Source organism: Anser cygnoides, chromosome 9 (assembly GCF_040182565.1).
Source record: "Anser cygnoides isolate HZ-2024a breed goose chromosome 9, Taihu_goose_T2T_genome, whole genome shotgun sequence".
Taxonomy (NCBI): Eukaryota; Metazoa; Chordata; class Aves; order Anseriformes; family Anatidae; genus Anser; species Anser cygnoides.
The window spans coordinates 9,893,945-9,914,879 of record NC_089881.1 but is presented as its reverse complement, the minus strand read 5'-3'; the positions used below and the strand labels follow the sequence as shown (position 1 = coordinate 9,914,879).

The 20,935-nt window shown below is 39.2% G+C and overlaps 1 protein-coding gene across 11 annotated transcripts in view; it reads left to right on the top strand.

Annotated features, from left to right (window-relative positions):
* Positions 1–20,935, top strand: part of GIGYF2 (GRB10 interacting GYF protein 2) — a 78,572-nt gene that overhangs the window by 1,816 nt on the left and 55,821 nt on the right. For 10 of the 11 annotated variants that reach the window (XM_067002626.1, XM_067002624.1, XM_067002620.1 and 7 more), the window contains exons 2-4: positions 10,521–10,599; positions 13,342–13,471; positions 15,745–15,840. In XM_067002626.1, coding sequence (XP_066858727.1) covers positions 10,559–10,599; positions 13,342–13,471; positions 15,745–15,840 — 267 coding nt within the window. In that variant the 5' untranslated portion in view covers positions 10,521–10,558. Of the gene's footprint in view, positions 1–10,520; positions 10,600–13,341; positions 13,472–14,378; positions 14,418–15,744; positions 15,841–20,935 lie in introns of those variants that run through there. The other variant, XM_067002625.1, reaches the window with a different exon arrangement.

Genomic DNA, 20,935 nt, shown 5'->3' with positions numbered 1-20,935 from the left:
ACATGTGTGGGGGTAGTTGGTTGCAGGATTTATTTTAGGACCTTTTCTGAATGTTTCCTTGAGTCTGTATTTTAAAATAAGAACAAAACAGTATGTTACATGAAAAATGTGATTTTTATTCTGACATGAGAGAATTGCTTATAAATACAGAGTTGGTATCTGTACAACTTCATTTTTCAAACCGTTAAATCCTTGATTGATGAAGACTTTGAATGTCAAGGGGGGGGGGTGGATAAGGAAGGTTGCTTTGAGGAATTCAGAATAAATACTACTGCATCTCATCTACTCTTGCTGTCCCGTACCGTAAAGCCAGTTGTCTAAATAGAGCTCCAGGAAGCTCCAGTATACTGGAGGTTCTTAAACCTGAATGTAAGAAAAATGTTGGTAGTGCTTCTAAGATTTGTAGTTACTTCATTTAAAGCAGGCTGGATGTCAGTCATAGATCATCTCATTGGGGTAGCCACGCAGACTGGCTGAAGAGGTTGTTTGCTACTACATGCCTCTGCTGAAAGATCTTTGTAATTATGTAAGTATGTAAGGGAAACATAAGTGCACAGTAATTTATGAAGATGAGCAAGGCATCTGAACCATTGTCTCTTCCTTCCCCTTTTTCCCCTCCTCTGAATTGGTTCAGGCATTCAGCTCTTCAGATTTTTTTGTTTGCAATAACAAGAATATGAAATTTGACTCTGCCTACTTTTGTCTGATCTTGTAAGTTCAAGTAACTGTCACATGTATGTTTCTTATTCTTTCACTGAGGTCTTTAAAATTCCGTCATAGTGCTTTTAAACTATGAGGTTAAATCTTCTCACAGTCTGAGTTTAAAAAAAAAAATAAAATCATTTTTGTAGCATTTTTGTCATACTTCTGTTTTTTCCTCAGTGCTGCTCAAAGATGAGGGGAGATGAGCTGTGTTTAATTCATGATTAGAGCTAGAAAGAGGTAAGGGACTGAGCAACAAAATTACAGTTCACAAACAAGAGCATAGGCCTGATCTGCTTTCTCCTTTCTATATATCTTGCTAGAGACCCATCGGACATTTTGGTAAGGAAAAACCTATTTCCTCTTTGTTATTGAAGAAGTGTTTTTGTTGAAAAGGACTCTTTCTTTGGGTGGCTTTCTCATTAATTGATTTTAATTGTGACATTTGACAATTGTGACAAATGACAATTGATTTTAATTGTTCCAAAGAGTGTTTATCAATATGGTGATAGGCGCTTTATATATAAACATTGACCTTTGAAATGAGTGACATTTGAAAACTTAGGTTTATGAAATGTTGCGGGGAGGGTGGTATTTGATGAGAATGAAGTCAGTTTGCAGCATGGTTTTGCCTCTCTTCTGTTGTAGTCAAGTTCTGAACATCTTTTGACTGCCGAAAAGATTGGTCTTGATGGAAAACCATCCGAACAGAAAACCTAGCAGGTTTACTCAAGATGTACTTAAGTTGTGGATGGAACTAAGAATTAAGTGCTTTAAATTATAAGGTCTATACCACATTGGCCCTCTTGTGGTTGGTGGTAGTGTGTGTGTATACATACTAATACATATATATAAATATATACGTATATTTTATAAAAATGTGGCTCATCATAGTGACAGTATCATTATTTTTTCATCTTTAGCTCAGACGGTAGTAGGGGACTGTAGAAGACCAAGATCTTTGCATTGCTTTCTTAGTAGGTAAGATTGCCACAGTGTTGTTGATTACAAAATCAACAAAATGTGCCCAGTTCTGCTTTTTACAGAGCGGGCTGTCAATCCATTCTTTCTGAAAGTGTTTAAACAGTCCTTGAAGGTAGTAACACTGCAGCAGTGGCTTGAGGTCTGCAAGAAACTAGACTCCCATTGAAAAATATATGGCCCTCTTGCTAGATTTTTTTGTATGGAAAGAATGCGTAGAATTGTTTTGATGCATTTGAGGCTTTGGGCAAGTGTGAAATCAGTGTGTGTTTTCAGGAGTGAGCTATTACTACAATCCTTAAAGCTCGTAATATGTAGAAGCTGGATATCTAGACCTCAGGGGATTTCGGAGAAAAGCAGAAAGGATACCAGGAGCTCTGTAGAAGTAATGGAGTCATTACATAGGTCAATGAGTAATTTTGATGGTCATTTAGAAAACTTGTCTCAAAATAGTGTCTTGTTGACAGTACCTTTTGGATTGCTTTCTAGTCTTTGATTCCTTCAGCTAATTATTAAAGCTGTGCATTATAATTTTCTCTCTTCGGCTGTATGTTTTCAAGAATCTAGGCAAATGAAGAAGAATGATTATTTGATGCCCTCATCAGCGTCTATTGTATATTTAACTTTCCATTATGAACAGATAAGCTAACTTACGTGTAATATGTCAGGAAAATAAACTGGTTGGAAAAATACTTTCGCATGTTAAACAGCTGTTACAGTAGTGGAAGTAAGCACGATGTGTTGTATTTTGTGAAGTTCATGTCCTCTTCCCACATATTTAATCACGTTCATTCAGTACAGAAATACTCCCCCCGTCACTGATGATAAATTTGAATGCGTTGTATTCTGTTGATAGTCTTTTATGTTAAAGATGCTGATTTGTGTGACAGGGAGATTCGGAGACTGTAACTCCACATGTGTAGATCAGATTGGGTAAAAGATGTGTGGTCTGGATATGGCAGTGTGTCAGTTCAGATAGGAAGGAACGGAAGGAAAACTTCATACGCAGATTACTTTGGGTGAAGTTTTGTGATGATGAATGGATAGATGTGTCAAGGAGTTGATGTGACTGACAAGTAATGGATTTTCAAACCGGGATTTGTGAGCCATGTGTGGCAGAATCAGAGGACAGTACAGGTTGGAAGAGACCAGCCTTTGGCGGTCGCCTGCTCCAGCCCCTGCTCACAGCAGGGATTGTGTCAAGCATTAGGCTGGATAACGTGTGCGATAGAAGTGAGAGAGGCTGATCATAGAAATATCATCTGGTAAGGCTTGAAAGTATAAACAACTAATAACGTGATTTAATAAATTAGAGGACTGGTTTAACTACCCTTAAAACCAGTGGAAATTTTACTCGTTTTAGTTAATGCTGAATCATCTGCATATGTCATTTTCTTTATCTGTTATCCTAAGGCACAGAATCAGGATCGCATCACAAGTTAGCTTACAAAGATACAGTTCTTAGATCAAAGCAAGTGGATGCCTTTAGCAATAATAACATAAATAGAAAAAAGTGATAGCTATTAAAAACTCAAGTAATTCATATGTAGTAACAAGGTAATTTCTAATTTCCTGGTTGATGAACACATGCAGTCTGATACACATACTAATTCTCTCTGCTGAGACTCTTTATTTGACACTTTCTGACTGTTGAATATTATTTTTTCTAAAGTATAGTATGTCTCAGAACTGCATGCATAGGAAACCTCAAGGGGGCAGGCAGGGAGGGAAGATTTCTACAAAGCCCGAAGAAGCTGCTTGTAGAAATGGTAATGAAAGCAAAACCAAAAAACCACAACAGCCCAGACTAATTCAGTGCATGTAGTCTGAAACTTTGCTCTGCCATTTCATGTACACACGTGGGCTGTGTAATGTGTGTGACAAGCAGGAGAGAAATGCTGCAGTGACTTCTTGGTTGCATTCCTGTAGCCTTGCTACTGGCGGTGAAGCACTTGACCAGAAGCAGGTAGACAAACTCAGCATCCTGACCTGTAACACTCTGTGGAATAACACGAGCTAAATATTCACCTAGCAGCAGATTTTCTGTGTACAAGGTAGAGACAGATGTGAAAGTGATTTTCGGCTGGGAAGCAGTGCTGGCAGAGCTTTGGGCCAGGATTTGGAAGGAGAAGTGCTTTGTGTTCCAGCCAGTGGCAGGGCCAAGGGTGTGGTCCCCTGACTCTGCTTGGAGCTTAATCGCTGCTGTCTGCCTCCGGCTGAGGTCTCATAATAAAGGTGGAGGTCACGCTGCTTTCTGGCTGACACACGGGGAAAAGCTTTCATGTTTGCTCGTGTTCAGGTGAAGCAAGAAGTGGATAACTCTCTACCCTTCCTCTAACCACCAAGCTCACAACAGGTAGGAAAGGCAGAAAACATCTGGCAATGCGGTATTTAATTGTTGCTTTATTTTTCTTGGATTTTGTTAGGTGTGCAGGTCTCTGTAGTCTCTCTTGTCATCCTATCCCAAAATAGCTTTGTTTCCTACTTCTTGTGTTTTTCACTTTTGACTATGGTGCAACATGTTGCAAGCTGCAGTGCTCCTTGAAGTTTTAGGTGAATGTAGAAGTGAGCAGAAGCTGGTCAGTTTGGTCCTGCTTTTGAGAATGTTGCAGGCAATATTTGACCAGAAATCGCTGAGAGATTTTTTGCAGTGATTTGAGACAGAAAAGATACGACTTTAAAAGAGATCTGAAAATGCAACTGTAATAGAGGCATAGTTTCTGGAGAAATGGATGGCTCAGACATTATTCCTTTAGGGAAAACTTCTTGGCATGTGGGTAGATAGGGCTTGAAAAATTCACTCCCTTTATGAGGATAAAGACTCGGTAAGTCAGAAGGGACTACTGTGACTTGTCTGGCATCTTGTGTAATAAGAGTAATGGATTTTTTGATTAATTTTCTGCTTAAACTAGAACATACCTTTCAGAAAATCATCTGGTGTTGACCTGGAAACAGCTTACTCTGTTGGTTATCTCTGAGTTTCTTGCTTCAGTCCATTCTCTGGATAATCCTGGGTCTTCAGCCTTTTTTACTTGCATGATCATTCCTAGACTGAGCAAGATATTTCTTAAATTGCACTTTAAGCTCAATAAATAGAGCTTAGATGTGTTTTTTCTTTTTTTCACTGTAAGGCGTATCTGTCATGTTCTGTCAATTTCTGAACACCTGGTTTATCAGCCTCCTTGCCTTATTGAAAATAGAACTGAAAGCAGTATTCTTCTTTGCTCTGCATTTCCTTATTTCTTTATTCAGTGTTTTGTGTTAGCTTTTCTAGTCCATGTTGTATCATATGTTCCTTTTCAGCTGATCATTGTCATAAATCTCAGGTTGCTTAAGGACTTTGTTTTTCCAGAGTAGTCTTGCATCTGTTGTACATCACCTATGTTTTCTGCTCGTGAGTCTTTTGATTGGATGCTTGGCCCTATTAAGTGCAACCTGCTATACTGGACCAAGTAATTGAATAATTCATGATGGTTTTATTGATGATGTGTCATTTCCATTACCATACCCATTCTTGTCATCCCTGGGATTTAGAAGTAATGTGAGCCAATGCTACGAATTCCATGGAAGTTTAGGACAGCTACTTATATTTGTACTCTATCTGTATTTTGAGAATATTTTATGTTCTGAGATTAGTTTTTTTAGATTCTTTAAAAGAGGAGGTTGAAAGTCTTAAAAAAAAAAAAGTGGTGATTTGAGATTTATCAGGCAGTTCTGAATGACTTTGTCCTTTTTAGCAGTGTGCTTAATTGAGATGTCCTGCAGATGTTAAAATTTATTTCAGCTACTTGAGCAGTGAAATGTCTACTCTTAAAGTATATTCTGATTGAATATCTTCCGTAAATCCATGCTGGTTGGCCTTAATTCTGTCAGTGTCCTTTAATCAGTGTTGTCTGCTTTAGCTTATGATTAATATCTAACAGACTGATAGCGTAGCTACCTGAGTCATCCTGTTTACCACTGTGCTGAAACTTTAAAAGCTCGCTTGCATATGGCTCTGGATTTTCTTTGATTTATCAAGAATTAGAGAAAATCAGCATTAATGCCCAGCTAATGTGCTTTTTTTTTTTTAACAGTTAATGGCACTGAAATTAGTTAGCCATAGTAGTGCCTGGTGGATGCTTTCTATAGCTGCTTGCAAACATGAAGTTTTATCGTCTTGATGTAATGCAGCTGTTGTGTAGCGGAGCGCTGCTGTTAAATTCCTGTTCCATGTTTAAGGAAAACCCAGTTCCTTGCTCTTAAATCTGCTTGCATTAGACGTTCACTGTGTTCTTCGGGTCTCAAATGTTCTTAGTGAATTTCTTAGTTAAAGCTGTTTCAGACCTACAGTAGCAGCAGAACTACCTTGAAAGGGAAGGAAAGGATACTTAAGCATCTTAGATCAAACGGTTGGTGATGTCAGAATAAAATGGCTGGGTGCAGGAAGGATGCTAGTTGTATATGCTTTGCCAAAGTTTAGGTCTGCAAAGTCAATAACAGTAATTAAAAAAAAGACCAAGCAAGCAGCAGCCCCGATGGTATAAATTGCAGTGACAGCCTAAATCTAATTATTTTAACTGTAGGAGAGATGAGATGGGTAGACCTGAATGCAGTTGTTGCATAGCCTCAAACTTGGGATGCTAAGGCTGTTCATCTCCATTGAAGGCAGCAACGCACCCTGATGAGACAGATTGCAGTGTAGTACAAAGTGGCCGAATTCTGAAATAGAGCTGTAGGAATTTAGCATTTCCTGAAAACCTGAACTCAGGCACGCCTGAGTAAGGGACAAGCCTTAAAATGACTGTTTTATGTAAAATGCAGAGGTTGTGCAAAGTCTGAAAAACATGGTAGTTCAAATATTTCAACATTTCTGAAAAGCAGCCTTTTGCCTAGATAGCTGTTAAATAGCTACATGTTTTAATAAAATAGAGCTCACGGCCAAAATGTGCCAGAATAGTTGTAAAACTGCCCTTGGATTTTCTAACTGAAATATTTTCTTAAGCATTTTAACACAAATCTATCTGATAGAATCAAGTTCAAACTTGTTTGAAGTAGGTATTTGTGTAAGCTTCAGTAGATTTGTCAGATCCTAAGTAGAAAGCTTGAAAAAAAATAAAAAAAACCAACAAACACAAGCTTGCTAAAATATTGTACCTAAAGCAAACCGATGAAATTAGTGTTGCTGATAGCAACTTCTCTACCTATATGACCACCTGTTAATTGTGAGGGAAAGCCACTTAAAGGCTTAACATTATTGGATTACATTTTGTGTGCGCTCAGTGGATGGACTTCTGACTTCCAGAGCACTAAGCTGCTGACAAGGTAGAACCAATGTTTTTTCCTCTGGCCAGTCCAGGGTCGGTGATTTCTTTTTGCAGTCCTGTGTGCTGGTAGCCGGTCTGTGGCTGCAGTACCGCCCCAGGAAAACGTGGTCTCGGTACCAGTTTAGGAAGCAATTGCAGTTTATGATGTTTTTCCCAAAACTGCTGTGGAAAGCTGCAACTGTTGGTAGGGTTGCACTGGCATCTTGATCAAGGACTGACCCGATTTGAAGAAAATCTTGACCAAAAAGTTGTCCTTTGAAGCAGTGGTGGGAAACCCTCAGGTAGTATTCTTGCCCAGCCAGTGGTACTATTTGGATTTCATCCAAACGTGGCCTTGGTTTGTTGTTTAGACTTAAAACTCTCCCTGTATGTTCTTTGCCCATCTAAAAATTGTGGTTGTGTGGATTACTCAATCAGTAGCCATTAATTTGGAGAACGTCTTAATTTACAAAACTGTTGCAGTTCAAAAAGAGGTTATACACTCATCAAATTATAGCAAGGACGAAGTATAATAGGTGTGTATACATATTTTGTAATTTGTCATCCTTGATGAATAAGGAGGCAGTGTAGATTTTTTTAAAAAAGACTCAAATTAACATTTTAATTATTATATTGAAGTTTAGATCCTAAGAAATTAACTAGACAAAGACCTGATAAATCCATGCCTTTTCGTTGGTCAAAATAGCTGAAAGTGAATAAAAGATCAGGTCCTGTGTTTCTTAGTCCCTCACCTTTTTTCTTGCTCCACCCTGACTCTTTCCTCTGTGTGAGCATCGCGTGGTCCATCCCAACTTGCCTTTCCGGTTAGGACAGCTTCTCCTTAACCTGCTGACTGCAGGTGCTCTGCAGTCCCTGTCAGAGGCTCCTCTCCACTTTGCCTTTTATGCTCACAGCTTTTGACTGCCACTTTGTGAACCAGTCGACAGCAGCAGCACACAGTTTTTGTTTTCCCTGTCTTCTCTGCTTTGACATGGCTCAGTGTGTTCTTCTTGGCATCTCAGCTTTCTTGAGTGTCATCTTGGCTCCCTCCTGGTGCCCTCCTCCCAAATCAGTATCTGTTTCCAGAGTGCTTCCTTCTCAAGAGTGCTGCTTTGCCTGTAATTTCTCTCCCATGCATGTCATGTGTGTGGGTAATACTGCCTATTAGAGTAAATTCACCTGTTATACCTCAAATCTTCTGCAGATGTGTTTTTTACTGTTTTTTTCCTCTTGTTCAACTACAATTTCATCCGCTTACAGATGTCTTGCTTTCAATTCAAGATTCATACAGGCATAATAACTTAAAGGGAGAAGGTAACTTACCTGAACATGACAGAGGGAAGACAGTGAAGCCACCACGCTTTGGTTCCCAAACTGAAGTTGTGGTGGTCAAAAAGACAAGGAAAACTGTTTCGCAGCACAGTGGGATGAGACTAGCAGTCTTTGAGGAGTCTAATAGAGAAATAAAGAAACTTCAGTTTTGAGGAAGGCTGAAGAGGGGTAGAGCCCAGGGGGTCCATAACCAGCAAACTGCTCTTAACCATTTTTTAGTTCTTTGTCCTTTTATCTGATGATTTTCAGCTGTATTTTCATTGCAGTTTAACATTCAGTGCTAGCCTATGTTGTACTACTGATGCTGCACTAACTTCAGTGTTAGGAGCTAATGATCTCAGCTTCTCTGGTGATCCACGTGGGTTGATCTTGAAGCTCCTCTTCTCCACGCTCCCCAGCAGAAGGATTACAGGCACTGCAGGATGCGATGGGACGGATGTCCACTCAAGGCAGCAGTACACTACTGGCGGTTGTCAGGGGCTTCTCTCTTCCAACGTGCGTGTGATGGTTTGCTTGAACTGCCCGACAATGTTTTCACAGGTGCCTGTTGTGCATCTTCTTTAGGCACCTGACTTCACCTTTCAAGTTTGATTTGTAGAACTGATGAATGGATTTGTCTTCAATATCTTAATCAGTTTTGGCTGCTTTAAAACAAAAAAGGCAGATGAAAATAATCTCAAATTAGGCCTCTGAGACTAGCTGCATACTTTGATTTTAATCTGTATTACCTTCTGATGCATGAAGCAGTGATGATCCCATTTCGTTACGTAGAAGTATTGTGGATTTGTATATAAATTATATAGAGAGTATGGGGAAAAAAATAATATGGCATGTAGTAAAAAATACATGAGCCAAACATTGTTTGGTAGGTTTAAGCTGCAGGAAGTTTTGCAGTTATTTGTAACGTCTATGCCCAGAAGATCTGGTGAGGTCTGCCCAAGCATTTTGAGCATTTTTTTAGACTTTTTCTTAAATTTCAGGCTGTTAATTTTTAGGCTTTGTTTTAGTACAGTAACTTCAGTAGTACATACATTAGAAAATTGCTTACTTTAGTTTTCTCTCTTCTTCAGAAACTAATGTCCTTTCTGCTTTTATCTGCCCGTCTTTTTCTTTTCCATCACGTTTTCAGTGATGTCATCAGTCATCAGTCATCAGTCTAATCAACCAGTTTCTGTAGGTAATGCTTCAAATCCTTTTTTCTTTTTTTTGAGAGGGGGGAGGGCAGCACTGCCTTCAGCAACAGTGAGTTTGATATTAAAAACAAAACAAAAACTTCCTCTTTGTGTTTTGCTGTTGCTGGAAGGAAAGAGGAGCTGTTGTTTTCTTACTGCAAAAGCCACTACTTCAGAACAATGTGGCTGGACTTGCTTCTCATAGAGAAAACCAGGTAGCTTTGGTCTCGTCCCTTCCCATCCAGCATGGCTTTGTCTGCTGTTGTCCATATACTCCTGATATATAGGAACTTGAGCTGACCTTCGCTTAGGTACTTTGGGGACCTATCTAATAGGAATGAGAGTAACTGATGTCAAAAGTTGTGCATATTTTGCTTAATAAAGCTAAATAAATCTAAGAAAGTAAAAATACTATCATCTGCTTGCAGATTTCGGAGGTTGTCACAGCATTGGCTATACTCGATCTTTAGGAGGCATATTTTTCAAGAATGAACAGTGGAAACTTCTTGAATGCTCTGACACTCAACTGGCCAATCTTTCTTGCTTTAATTCTAGTGTTGTTTTTAATCCTCTTATTATTGTCAGGAAGCTGCAATTCTGTTAATTAAGCATTACTGCTCTTACAGAAGAGGATTATGCATCAAATTCTCCATGTTTGGTTGTCTTGTGATAATGACTGATTTGACAAGTGGCTGCTTGTACAAGTTGTTTCCTTGGACCCCACTGATCCAGTGACCTGTTTGAGCTGCTAAGAGGAATTTGAACCAAGAGATCTTGATGTAGTTGCTCCCATACTTGTAAATTAATCTGTGTTAGCTGGAACGGATTTCTTATTTAAAAAAAATAAAACCCATAGTGATTTTCTTCATTTTTTTGCGTGACCAGCCATATTTTTTATTGGAAAGAAATTTAGCTTTAGAATGCTTTGGGTTCGTAAAACCTTAAACATCATCTAATTCCAACCCACCTACCACGGGCTGGGCTCATTGAAGTATTTATGGAGGACTGTATTCATCTTGTTCTCATAGTAAACATTTTTATTTTTCAGGTTCATACTTTTAAGAAAGAGGAGTAGAACAAGAAACAATGGCAGCAGAAACTCAGACGCTTAACTTTGGGCCTGAATGGTGAGTTTTTTCTGTTTTGTGGGACTCTGGAACCTTATCTTAATTTTTGAAGACTGTTACGGACTCCTGTTCTTTGGGACTGGGTAGATTATAAGACTGAATGGGATATAATGCTTTTGTTCCTTACTGCTTCAGTGCAGTCCTTGACCTGTTGCTGAAAGCAATATTGTAAAGTTAACCTTCGTTTTTAGAATTTGTTTTGTGTATGAAAAGAGTTTGTTATGGTTGTGCATACCATTCATGTTGCTACCAAGTACTGGGAGAGGAACCGTTTTCATGATCTCAGAGGAATACAAAGTGAGGAAGATAGCTTTCTTGTTGTTTGGTGTTCCCATGTGATACTTACTAATAGGGAAATTCGTACACTGTTGTCAGCAGATTGAACGCTGTATGTAAGCAAACTTTTTTCATAGAATGGCTTGGGTTGGAAGGGACCTTAAAGATCACCTAGTTCCAACCCCTAGTTCAGGTTGCCCAGGGCCTCGTTTAACCTGGTCTCGAATGCCTCCAGGGATGGGGCATCCACAGTTTCTTTGGGCAACCTGTTCCAGTGCCTCACCAGGCTCTGAGTGAAGAATTTCCTCCTAAAGTTCCCCTCTTTCCGTTTAATTCCCCCTTGTCCTGTCATTATTGGACTGAGCAAAAAAGTTTGTTTTTTATAAGACCCCTTTTAGTATTGAAAAGCTGCAGTAAGGGAATCCATGGCATTGTACAGAGATACTGATGTAGAAAGTTTTTCAGCTTGTCTGACATGTCTTGACTTTTGCTTAATAGTAACTGCACAGGTGTGGTAAGTTTTCAGTATTTGTTCCATTTTTAAAAACTGTTAATGACCTGAGATCGCAAACAAGAATTTTAGCTAGTGTGGTTTCTGAAGAGTAACTGATCCTTAGATGTATAAATGTGGGGAGTGGTTATAGGAAGTATAACTGCTGTGTAGCACATGGTAAGGCTATCACTGGAATAACATACTTCTGCTGACACATTTTGATAGGTAATTTACAAAAAAAAAGTGGGGTATGAAAAAGACATGATTTGTGGCTCAGAAAACAATGAGAGAGCTCAGTCTATTTTCTTGGATTGAAAGAAGGTTAAAGAATGATTTTATCACTATCTATAAATACACCCACTAGGCAGATAGCTTATGCTGAAGTGCTCTTCAGTGTAACAAACATGATTAGATTCATTGGTGGAAGGAAGCCAAAGTTATATTAAAAAAAAGGGGGGGGGGGTAACTTTTTTTTAAAAAAAAAAAGGCACTTTAACAGTGATTTGATTGCTGTGTCATACTGAAGGACTTCAATCTCCATTTAGTTTGAAAAGCAGCTTATTTATGAAAGTATGTTATACTTCATTGTGCTTCTTGATTTTTACAATTTTATTCCATTACTCTTGTAAGATTTGTAATTCTTTTGGGCTGAGGTATACTCAGGTGGTATATTCATGTGTGCTGCTGTATCACTTCTTAATAGTGAAGCTCTAGGTCACATTTAATCTGGATTGGAGCTGAACATTACATTGATCCATCTAATCCTCTGAATAATGCCTCTTGAGGCATTTTTGATTTGGAAGTGACGTGTAAAGAAACTGCCACTGGGTGGCACCAAACAAAAAATCATATACTAGTTTGACTTGTAAATTATTTTCCTTTCTGTGCAGTCAAAAGGACGAAAACAAAACAAAAACAACCCCCAGAAAGCGTGCTTCAGTAATTAGGTGAAAGGTGGCCCTTGAATCAATATTTTAGATTGCTTTCCTTCCAAGAATTTTGAAATCGTTGGAAGTAGTTTCCATTGTTTTACTTGTTTAAAATGCATGTCAAAGGATAGCATAGAAAAATGGCCTACTTCTTTTTTCTTGACTTGCATCCTTTTGTAAAACGTTCTTCAGATTTGAAAATAGAAGGTGGTTGGCTAGCTGAGGAAATGATTGTATAGAATGAAACTAATCTATGGAGTGGGACTGATGTCATACAACTGTAAGATACTACCTGCAAGTGGTTGAGTAGCTTGCCTGTGTGACATGACGACAGACAAATACTGAATTTGGTCCTAAGTTAGTTTATTGCTTAAAATGTCTCAGAAGGGAAGTGTGGCTATGTTTACTACAGCTTTTATACTGAAACACGCAACTATGAGATATACACAGTGAGAAATGCTATTAATTTTTAATTCCTGCAAAAGGAGTTTGGAGTAGTAGTGAAGTCTAGAGACTGCAGTGACAGAGGAATGAACCTCACTGAAGTTTGCTGTCTTTTACTGTTTGTTAAATTTTACTAAATATCTAAATTTTTTCCTTAAAATAGATTGTTTCCTGCACTGTTCTTAGTGTGATAAGAATTATTCTTGTCAACTAGGAATCAAAAAAAAGCTGTTGTCAATATTTATCTATGGAAGATGCATTATAAAACTGATTTTTGTGCACCTAGTGTAAATAGTTAAGGGGTTCAGGGGTGTAGCTAGCTCACTACACAGCCAACATAGAGGAGTTCTCCAGGGGATGAATTGAATTTTTTGAAGAAGTATTTGGGAATATTTTCTCTCTCTTTTGGCTGCAGGAAAAATGAGGGAATGTATTCTTGTTGAAGCAGTAAGTTTTTTGAAGCTAGACTAGTAAATGTTTGTGCTCTGCTTTCAGGATTGGATTTATTTTATGTCAAATCTCTAAATGTGCAGAGTATAATGGAGCTGAGGATGCATTCTTTTCAATTCAATTTTCACTGCTTTTTCTGCTTTATTTTAGGCTGCGAGCTTTGTCTAGTGGTGGGAGTGTGACATCCCCTCCTCTGTCTCCGGCTTTGCCAAAGTACAAACTAGCAGACTATCGCTATGGGAGAGAAGAAATGTTGGCACTTTTTCTAAAGGATAATAAGGTGAGCAGGAAGAGGAAGAAGGCCTGATGTGTGTATGTGCACAGACTTGTGATTAGGGATAGTTACTTGTATTTTGTGATTATGGACACAGAAATTGTGTATCCCTTGGCAAAGAACTGAAGAGGTCTGATTTTTTTGTGGGTGTGTGCTTGTTTGATCCAACTCTTAGTGCATTCATTATGTTTAATTCTTTTTGCCACTTCAGAATGGCAAATTCTTGTATACCCTGAAGAAAAAAAAGTCTTATTCAGATGTACTGCCACAGGTTGCTGAGGGTTAAAGTCTCTTTGCAGCCACTCAGATTGGCTTGTCTTGGTAGGTTTTCATTTAATATAGTTAAAATAGTTATTTGACTCACCATGAAATTCAGGCAATAAATCATACTAGCACCTTACCTAAAGAAAGTGGCAAGAGCCCCCACTTACCCTGACTTCAAGCAGTTTGATTTAGCAGGTAACCAGCCCAGTCAGCCGTCCTCAGGCTGTTCTTTTCTCTGGGACTCAAGTCACAAATACAGTCTAGCACGTGTAATATAAAATAAACAGCTTAAAAAGTCAAGAACTTGCATCTGGTGTAATTACAAATGAGGTTCTCCATGATACAGAAGTCATATTTCAGAGGGCATTTCAGGTAAATGAGTCATACATGCCACATTTGTAAACATTGGTTTGTTATGTAGATGGTGACAGAGATTGGTTTATTGTTGCAGCAGGCACATAGTGACTTGGAAGTCTGAATCTCTCCAAGAGCCTTATCCTCAAGTCAGGGAGGGATGGCAAGAAGTTGTTTCAGTTTGCGTCTTTGGCTTTGCACGTAGATGTGCATGCACACCTCCATGCTCTTCCCCTACCATGAATGTGCTGACATTCTCATACAGTGCTGGGGGCCCTGCTCTGCTTACACACAGATTCAAGGGCATTGAATGTCAAAGATTTTTCAGAAGCTGGTAAGTGTGTTACTGCTTAAAGCTGTGCTTTTACATACAGAATTATCGTGCTGTACTTTGATAAGTTGTGATTTAAACATTAATATTATGCTTGAATAAGTCAGCTTGTCAAATGTCATTGTTTCATGCAGAGTATATGTTATCAGATGATACTCAGACCTCTACAGTTAAAACTGATTCAAAACAACTTATTAATACGCTCTTTTACTGGAAGCTCACCAATGGTTATCAATAGTCCAAAAGGTTATTTCTTCCACATGCCTGTGTGCCAGAAGGGCGTTATTAGAGTGTGGCATGCTTTTCTAACAGAAAATTTGGATGTCTTTTGATGTGTTTCTATGGCGTTGAGTGGTTCTAGTTATTGAGACTGAAAGGATTCCTGATAAAGTTTGTAGTCAGCTACTAGATCCACTGTTTTTAAGCCTAAGCTGTGACTTGTACTCTAATTTTTTTCACTGTCATCAGCATTTGTTGCTGGCTGAATATTAGGAGATGTTGCATCTCTGATTAAAAGAAAATATGATTGAAAGCAGACTTTTGCTAGTATGTACCCAAATGGAAAAAAAAAAATCCCAAAACACTGGGTTGCTTTGCTTCAACTAAAATTGTCCTAAGTCCGTAAGGGCTACTCTAGTATTGTGAACTAGGTATTCTTGAAGCAGAGTTCTCTGTTGGTATAACTAGAGTTCACTTTGCACTGATGGTAGCTTCTCATCCACATGCTTAGGCTCACAACTATTCATGGACCTGCCATCAAAAGAATTAGGGTTCAAATTTATTTTGATTTAAATAATGATCAGTGTTCTTTGCTTAATAAATCTGTACCTATAGTTTCATTTTACTGTTTTTTCACTCTCCTTGTTGGTTAAATTAGAAATACTGTCTTTCAATCAAATACAACCTCTGTGCTATATATGGTAGCTCTGTTAATCTACTGAGATAAAAGTCTGGATATAAATGTGCACTGCGTTTAGAAAAGCAACACTTTTCTCTGTTAAACAGATGAAATTTCACTTGGTTCAGATTTAAATTGAATTGATGTACAATTTGAAATTCTGTTGTATATGATCTTGTTGCTGTGGATATTTCAGTCGTAGGTGGTGGGTGCTTTGTTATTTTGTCTATACATTTTTTTAATGGGGAAGTAATTTTCTAGTGGAGTTGCACCCACTCCAGTTCTGTTACTGAAAGTACTGGTGTACTGGGTAGATGGAGAGAGAGTTGACAGTGATATACACAAGTATTTTTATACTGTATGTGGCATCATCCCTGAAATGAAAGTATCTGGGTATTTCAAGTAACTGTCTATTATTTGCTTTTCATATAGATACCTTCAGACCTTCTGGATAAGGAGTTTCTGCCTATTTTACAAGAGGAGCCCCTGCCACCACTGGCACTTGTACCTTTTACAGAAGAAGAACAGGTTTGTATCCTTACAGAGAGTTAATGTTTTGGTTTTTTAATATGTAGATTGTCATTAGTGTAAAAGCAAAATGATGAGTGTGCCTTTGTTGAAAAACCATAAAATTAGTTTTAACCCCAGATTTGAGATTGGTAGACTTCAGTCAGGGAAAGGGATTCTGAAAGCGGTCTGTGTTGGCATAGCATCTAAATTATAGTCATACTCAATGATTATCTTAAATGTGAACAAATATTTTTCATAAAGTGTTCTGTTGATGTCAGAACAATTCATTACATCTAGGATCATCTGAGAAGTATTATGTTTTTTTAAGTACACAGCATTTTGGTAAGTGAAACTTTCTCTACAGTTTTGGAGCCACTTTCTCTGAAGGATCTAAATTCTGAAACTTAGTTTTTGGTATTAGGGGAAAGAGTTGAAGTTTTTGCCTATTAAGCACCTTCTTAAGAAATGTGAACTACATATGTGAGCATCTTGTTTGGTTTCTATAGTTATAATAATTAGTTGGTGAACAAGATAAGAGTGAGAACAGGTAGTCCACGACAAGACTACGTTTCAACGATGGCTGGTCTAAGTAGTTTGAAAGCCCTTACTTTCAAGCCAATTCCTAGCAAGGAAAACTGTCTACCGTCCCCTATCTAAGTGCCTCTGATTTTTGACTCTGAATTGATTCCTTCTTTATGGCTTTCAGAAATTCTGGTTGTGCAGTTGCTTTCTGGTTTGTCATTTCTTTACAGTTTAGTTTTCTTACTTCAAAATTCTATGGCTTGTGGTTGTTGTGGTTTTCAAATAACAGAAATCTAGGTGCTGTTACTGACTTGCGCAATTGGATTTTTAGCAGGGAGTTGGGGAATGATGGTATTAGTTTCTTAAGATTTCAGAGCATCCTTATTCCTTTGTCCCATGCTGCTCTGTATTCCTGAATTTTTCATCATCTTTGTGACTTGGAGTTCTGGCATATCCTCATTACCTCTTCTGGAATTCCCTCTTCAGAGTTGGTTTATAGTTCTCTTCTGTTTAGTGTATCATCCTCTGACATAGGGTGCTAATAGTTCAGCTTTTAATCAGCAGCCATGTTTAAGTTCTTGCGAATATGCAATAGGCATTTCATGTCATAACTGTAGTCTTAAAAAGCAGCTGAGTTTGAGGAGATGCTTTTAAGGGAAATCTTAGCCCAGCTCCCATTCTCCAATGGGAACAGGAGGAATTCAGGCAGTGAGCCCAGGAAATGGTCATCCACATATAGAGTAGCACACCATACTGAACCTTTGTGTTAAATAACTTTGGACATTTTTTTTTGCTGGTGGATAGTGGATTCCTTTAGACAGTGAACTACAAGCCTCTTATGGTCAAAGGGGATGTTGACTTTTTCTGGTAATTGTCAAGATAGTATTCAAGAGGGATAATCAAGTGTAAGTCTGTGGTATTGAAAGTGTGCTGAGTAGCCTCTTGGTACAGATGGAGGTGACGGGTGCTTCTGAGCTTCAGGGATAAGATCTTAGAATCATGTCATAAATGGTTTGGGTTGGAAGGGACCTTAAAGACCACCTAGTTCCAACCCCCTGCCATGGACAGGGACAGCTTCCACCAGCCCAGGTTGCCCAGGCCGCATCCAGCCTGGCCTCAAGCGCTTCCAGGAGTGGGGCATCCACAACTTCTCTGGGCAACCTGTTTGAGGGCCTTAGTACCCTCAGAATTAGCTATTAAGAAGAAATGCTTTATTGAAATTTACCCTTTTAGTTTAAAGCTATTAATTACTCCTTGTCTTATCACTACACTGCCTGTGAAATTTAAGTGTAGTCGGATACTTGTGACCAAAGTATCCCCCATTAAATTATCAAGATACACTTTGGACAGAATCACAGAACAGATAAAAAGGACCAGTGGGAAGCAACTTCCTTGGTGTAGTGGTTTTACTTCAGTGGGCAGCTGAGTTCCACCATGGCTGCTCTCTGACTCCCCCTCCTCAAAGGGAAAGGGGGAGAAAATACGATGCAAAGGGCTCAAGGGTTGAGATAAGGACAGGGAGATCGCTCAACAATTATGGTGACGGGCAAAACAGACTGGGAGTAGGGAGATATAGTAAGATTTGTTGCCTATTAGTAACAAACTAGAGAAGTGAGAAATGCAAGAAACCAAAAATGCCTTCCCCCCCATGCGCCCTCTTCCCCCCCGAGCGATATAGGGGAATGGGGTTTGTGGTCAGTCTATGGCACATTGTCTCCACTGCTCCTTCTCGGCCACTCCCTGCCCCTGCTCCATATGGGGTCCCTCTCACGGGATGCCGTCCTTCCCAAAGGGATCCTGCGTGGGCTTCCCACAGGCAGCAGCTCTTCAAGAACTGCTGCAGTATGGGTCTGTACCACAGGGTCCAACCCTCAGGAGCACACTGCTCCAGCCTGGGTCCCCCGTGGGCAGTAGCTCCCCACAGACCCCCTGCTCCTGCGTGGTCCCCTCTCCACTGGCTGCAGGTCTGGCCCGGGGCCGGCTCCAGCAGGGGTTCTCCATCAGTGCAGGTCCACCGGGGGCTCTGCCATGGGCAGCAGCGTGGAACCTTGCTCCACCGTGGTACTCCATGGGCTGCAGGGGGACAGCCTGCTTCACCATGATCCTCACCACAGGCCGCAGGGGACTTCTGCTCTGGCGCCTGGAGCACCTCTCCCCCTCTTCCTTCACTGACCTTGGTGCCTGCAAGGCTGTTTCTCACTCCTCTCTCTCCCAGCTGCTGTTTTGGCAGCATTTTTTTCCTGTCTTAAATCTGCTTTCACAGAGGCACAAACAACACTGCCTGTTGGTGTGGCTCTGGCCAGCAGCAGGGCCCTTATCTAATATGGGGCAGCTTCTGGATTCTTCTCATAGAAGCCACCCCTGTGGCCCCCTGCTAACAAAACCTTGCCACATAAACCCACTACACCTGGTGATGAGGATGGTGAGCTAACAGAATCCAACTGATTCACCTTTTATTGAGTTTTAGTGTATGAGATGATAGGTTTGCCTGAGGTCTGTTTCCAAGGAACCTGTCTTTTGAAGGTAAGAAGGTTTTTGCAGGTTGCTTTTACAGGGGTTTCCGAGGTTTCTATCACTGATCACTGGCAATAAGCAGCATATGGCCCTTTTTTTTTCATGTTCCTGTTTGTATTAGGAAGGAATTCAGTTGTCTTAATCTGAGAATTTGCTTGTGGAGTAAGGGAGTTTCAAGTGCTTGCTAAATATCATGGAGTTGTTTTTTTTTTGTGTAAATGGGTTATGTTCCTGATGTCTGTTTCTTGGAACATCCTCCATTTACTAATAAAGAATGAATTGAGCCTATGTTTGGGGGTAACTTCGCCCTTTGGTGTGCATTGTCAGGGATGGACACTCTCTGTGTAATATTACTCATCAGCAGAAGGGTTTTCTTTTTTTGGCTTTGCTTTTTTATGTTATCTTGCTGTGATCTTGCTATGTCAAATATTGTTAGGGACTTTATGAATATTGCATTTTCACCACAGCAAGCCACATGCAGAGGGTTGGGGAGAACTTGCTCAGAGTTCAGGCAGAGAAAAAAAGCTAATTTAAAATCTTGTTTTATTGGAAAAATAAGGCATTGGAAAAACCAAGCAAGCTCTTATGCAAAACAGTGAATCTGATCAATAGCTTACAGTTTTATCTGTAGTAAAATAACAGATGTAAACTGTAGGTGTGGTGTATGCTTTAGATGAGTAGAAACTTCCACAATACAGTTATAGCTGGATCAGCTGTCAAAACTCATCTAGGTCTGAGTGAAAGACAGAAAATTGCTCATCTTAAACATCCAAGTTGATCTGTGTTTGTATTGGCATCCAGATTTTCATGTCAAAAAAAAATACAAGATAATTAGAGATGAATGCAGAAGAAAATTAGATCGTTACTTATAAAAACAGTGCTTAGTCGTGATTGTAAGTAATGATTTTTAAATGATGTTAAAAGAAAATTTGAATTCTTCATTTTTGAAGAACTGACAATGTGTACAAATGGCAGTTTGAGCAGTCTTCTGATCTGTGTTTTTTTTAAATCAAGAGAAATGGTGGTATCCTGTTTTCCTGTCTTATCAGCTACTCAGCTTACTGGCTCTTGTAAGCAAAGGACTTTCCTGAATGGTGTCTCCCCTATTGCTCTCTTTACTTTGAGGTCAAGAATTTTGTTTAGCTGCTCAATGTGCTTTGAGGGATGGCGTCTCCTCATTGAAGCCCTCAGCTGGCATGTGTTGCTTTTAATAACTTAATCTGTACTAATGTACAAAATAGTTCACGAGTGTTCAGGGCTTTAAAAAGCAAACACATGGGAACAACAAACCAACAGTAGATTTTTTTTTCAAATTCAGTTGCTTCACAAAAAAAGCAGAAGTATCTGCAGCAGGAAAGGTGATGCTTTGTGTGGAGGCAAATTGAGGTGCTTCATTTTGACTTATGTTGGAATGATTGCTTTAAATTTTAAGAGACAGTATATCTGACTTGATTTTTCCTAACTGGAGACTGACCCTGCTGTTTTGCTATGCATAGTTGGATTTTTTTTCCTCAAATCTACTTAGCTACCAACTCTCTATTGAAGGAAGATCTACTCTGTAGAAAGAACATACCAAGCAGTTAGACCTGTTTCTGAAATAGGTTAAAATTCTTTCAGGTTCCTGTTGGCTTTGATGTTACCTATTTAGATTTTAAAGAGAATCTAATTGCTTGTCTCATTATTCTCTGAAGATCTTCAAAGTCATAATAATTAAGATGAGTTCATGTAAGCAGTTTGCCTCTTCTGAGTTCTGTCAAGGAGCCACAGGAAACTGGGATCCTTTGTATGTTACTTAAAGCTTGTGTTTAGAAAGTGTGTGAATTCAGGTTTGCTTGTAAATGTTTCTTGAGCGTGCTTTCTGGCTGTTTTCCAACTACTTGTGCTCAGAGAATGGGGTCAGATTTGGTTAAAATTATCCATTCTTTGTTGAAAGGACTTTTTCTTCAACTATTACTTACACAAAGTTGATTTTCACTTGTGTTCATTGTTTTACTAAAATAAGCATCGCTTAAGTTTCACAAGCCTTAAATACATTTAGTTTTCCCCAAAACAGGTTACTCTTGTGATACATTTAGAA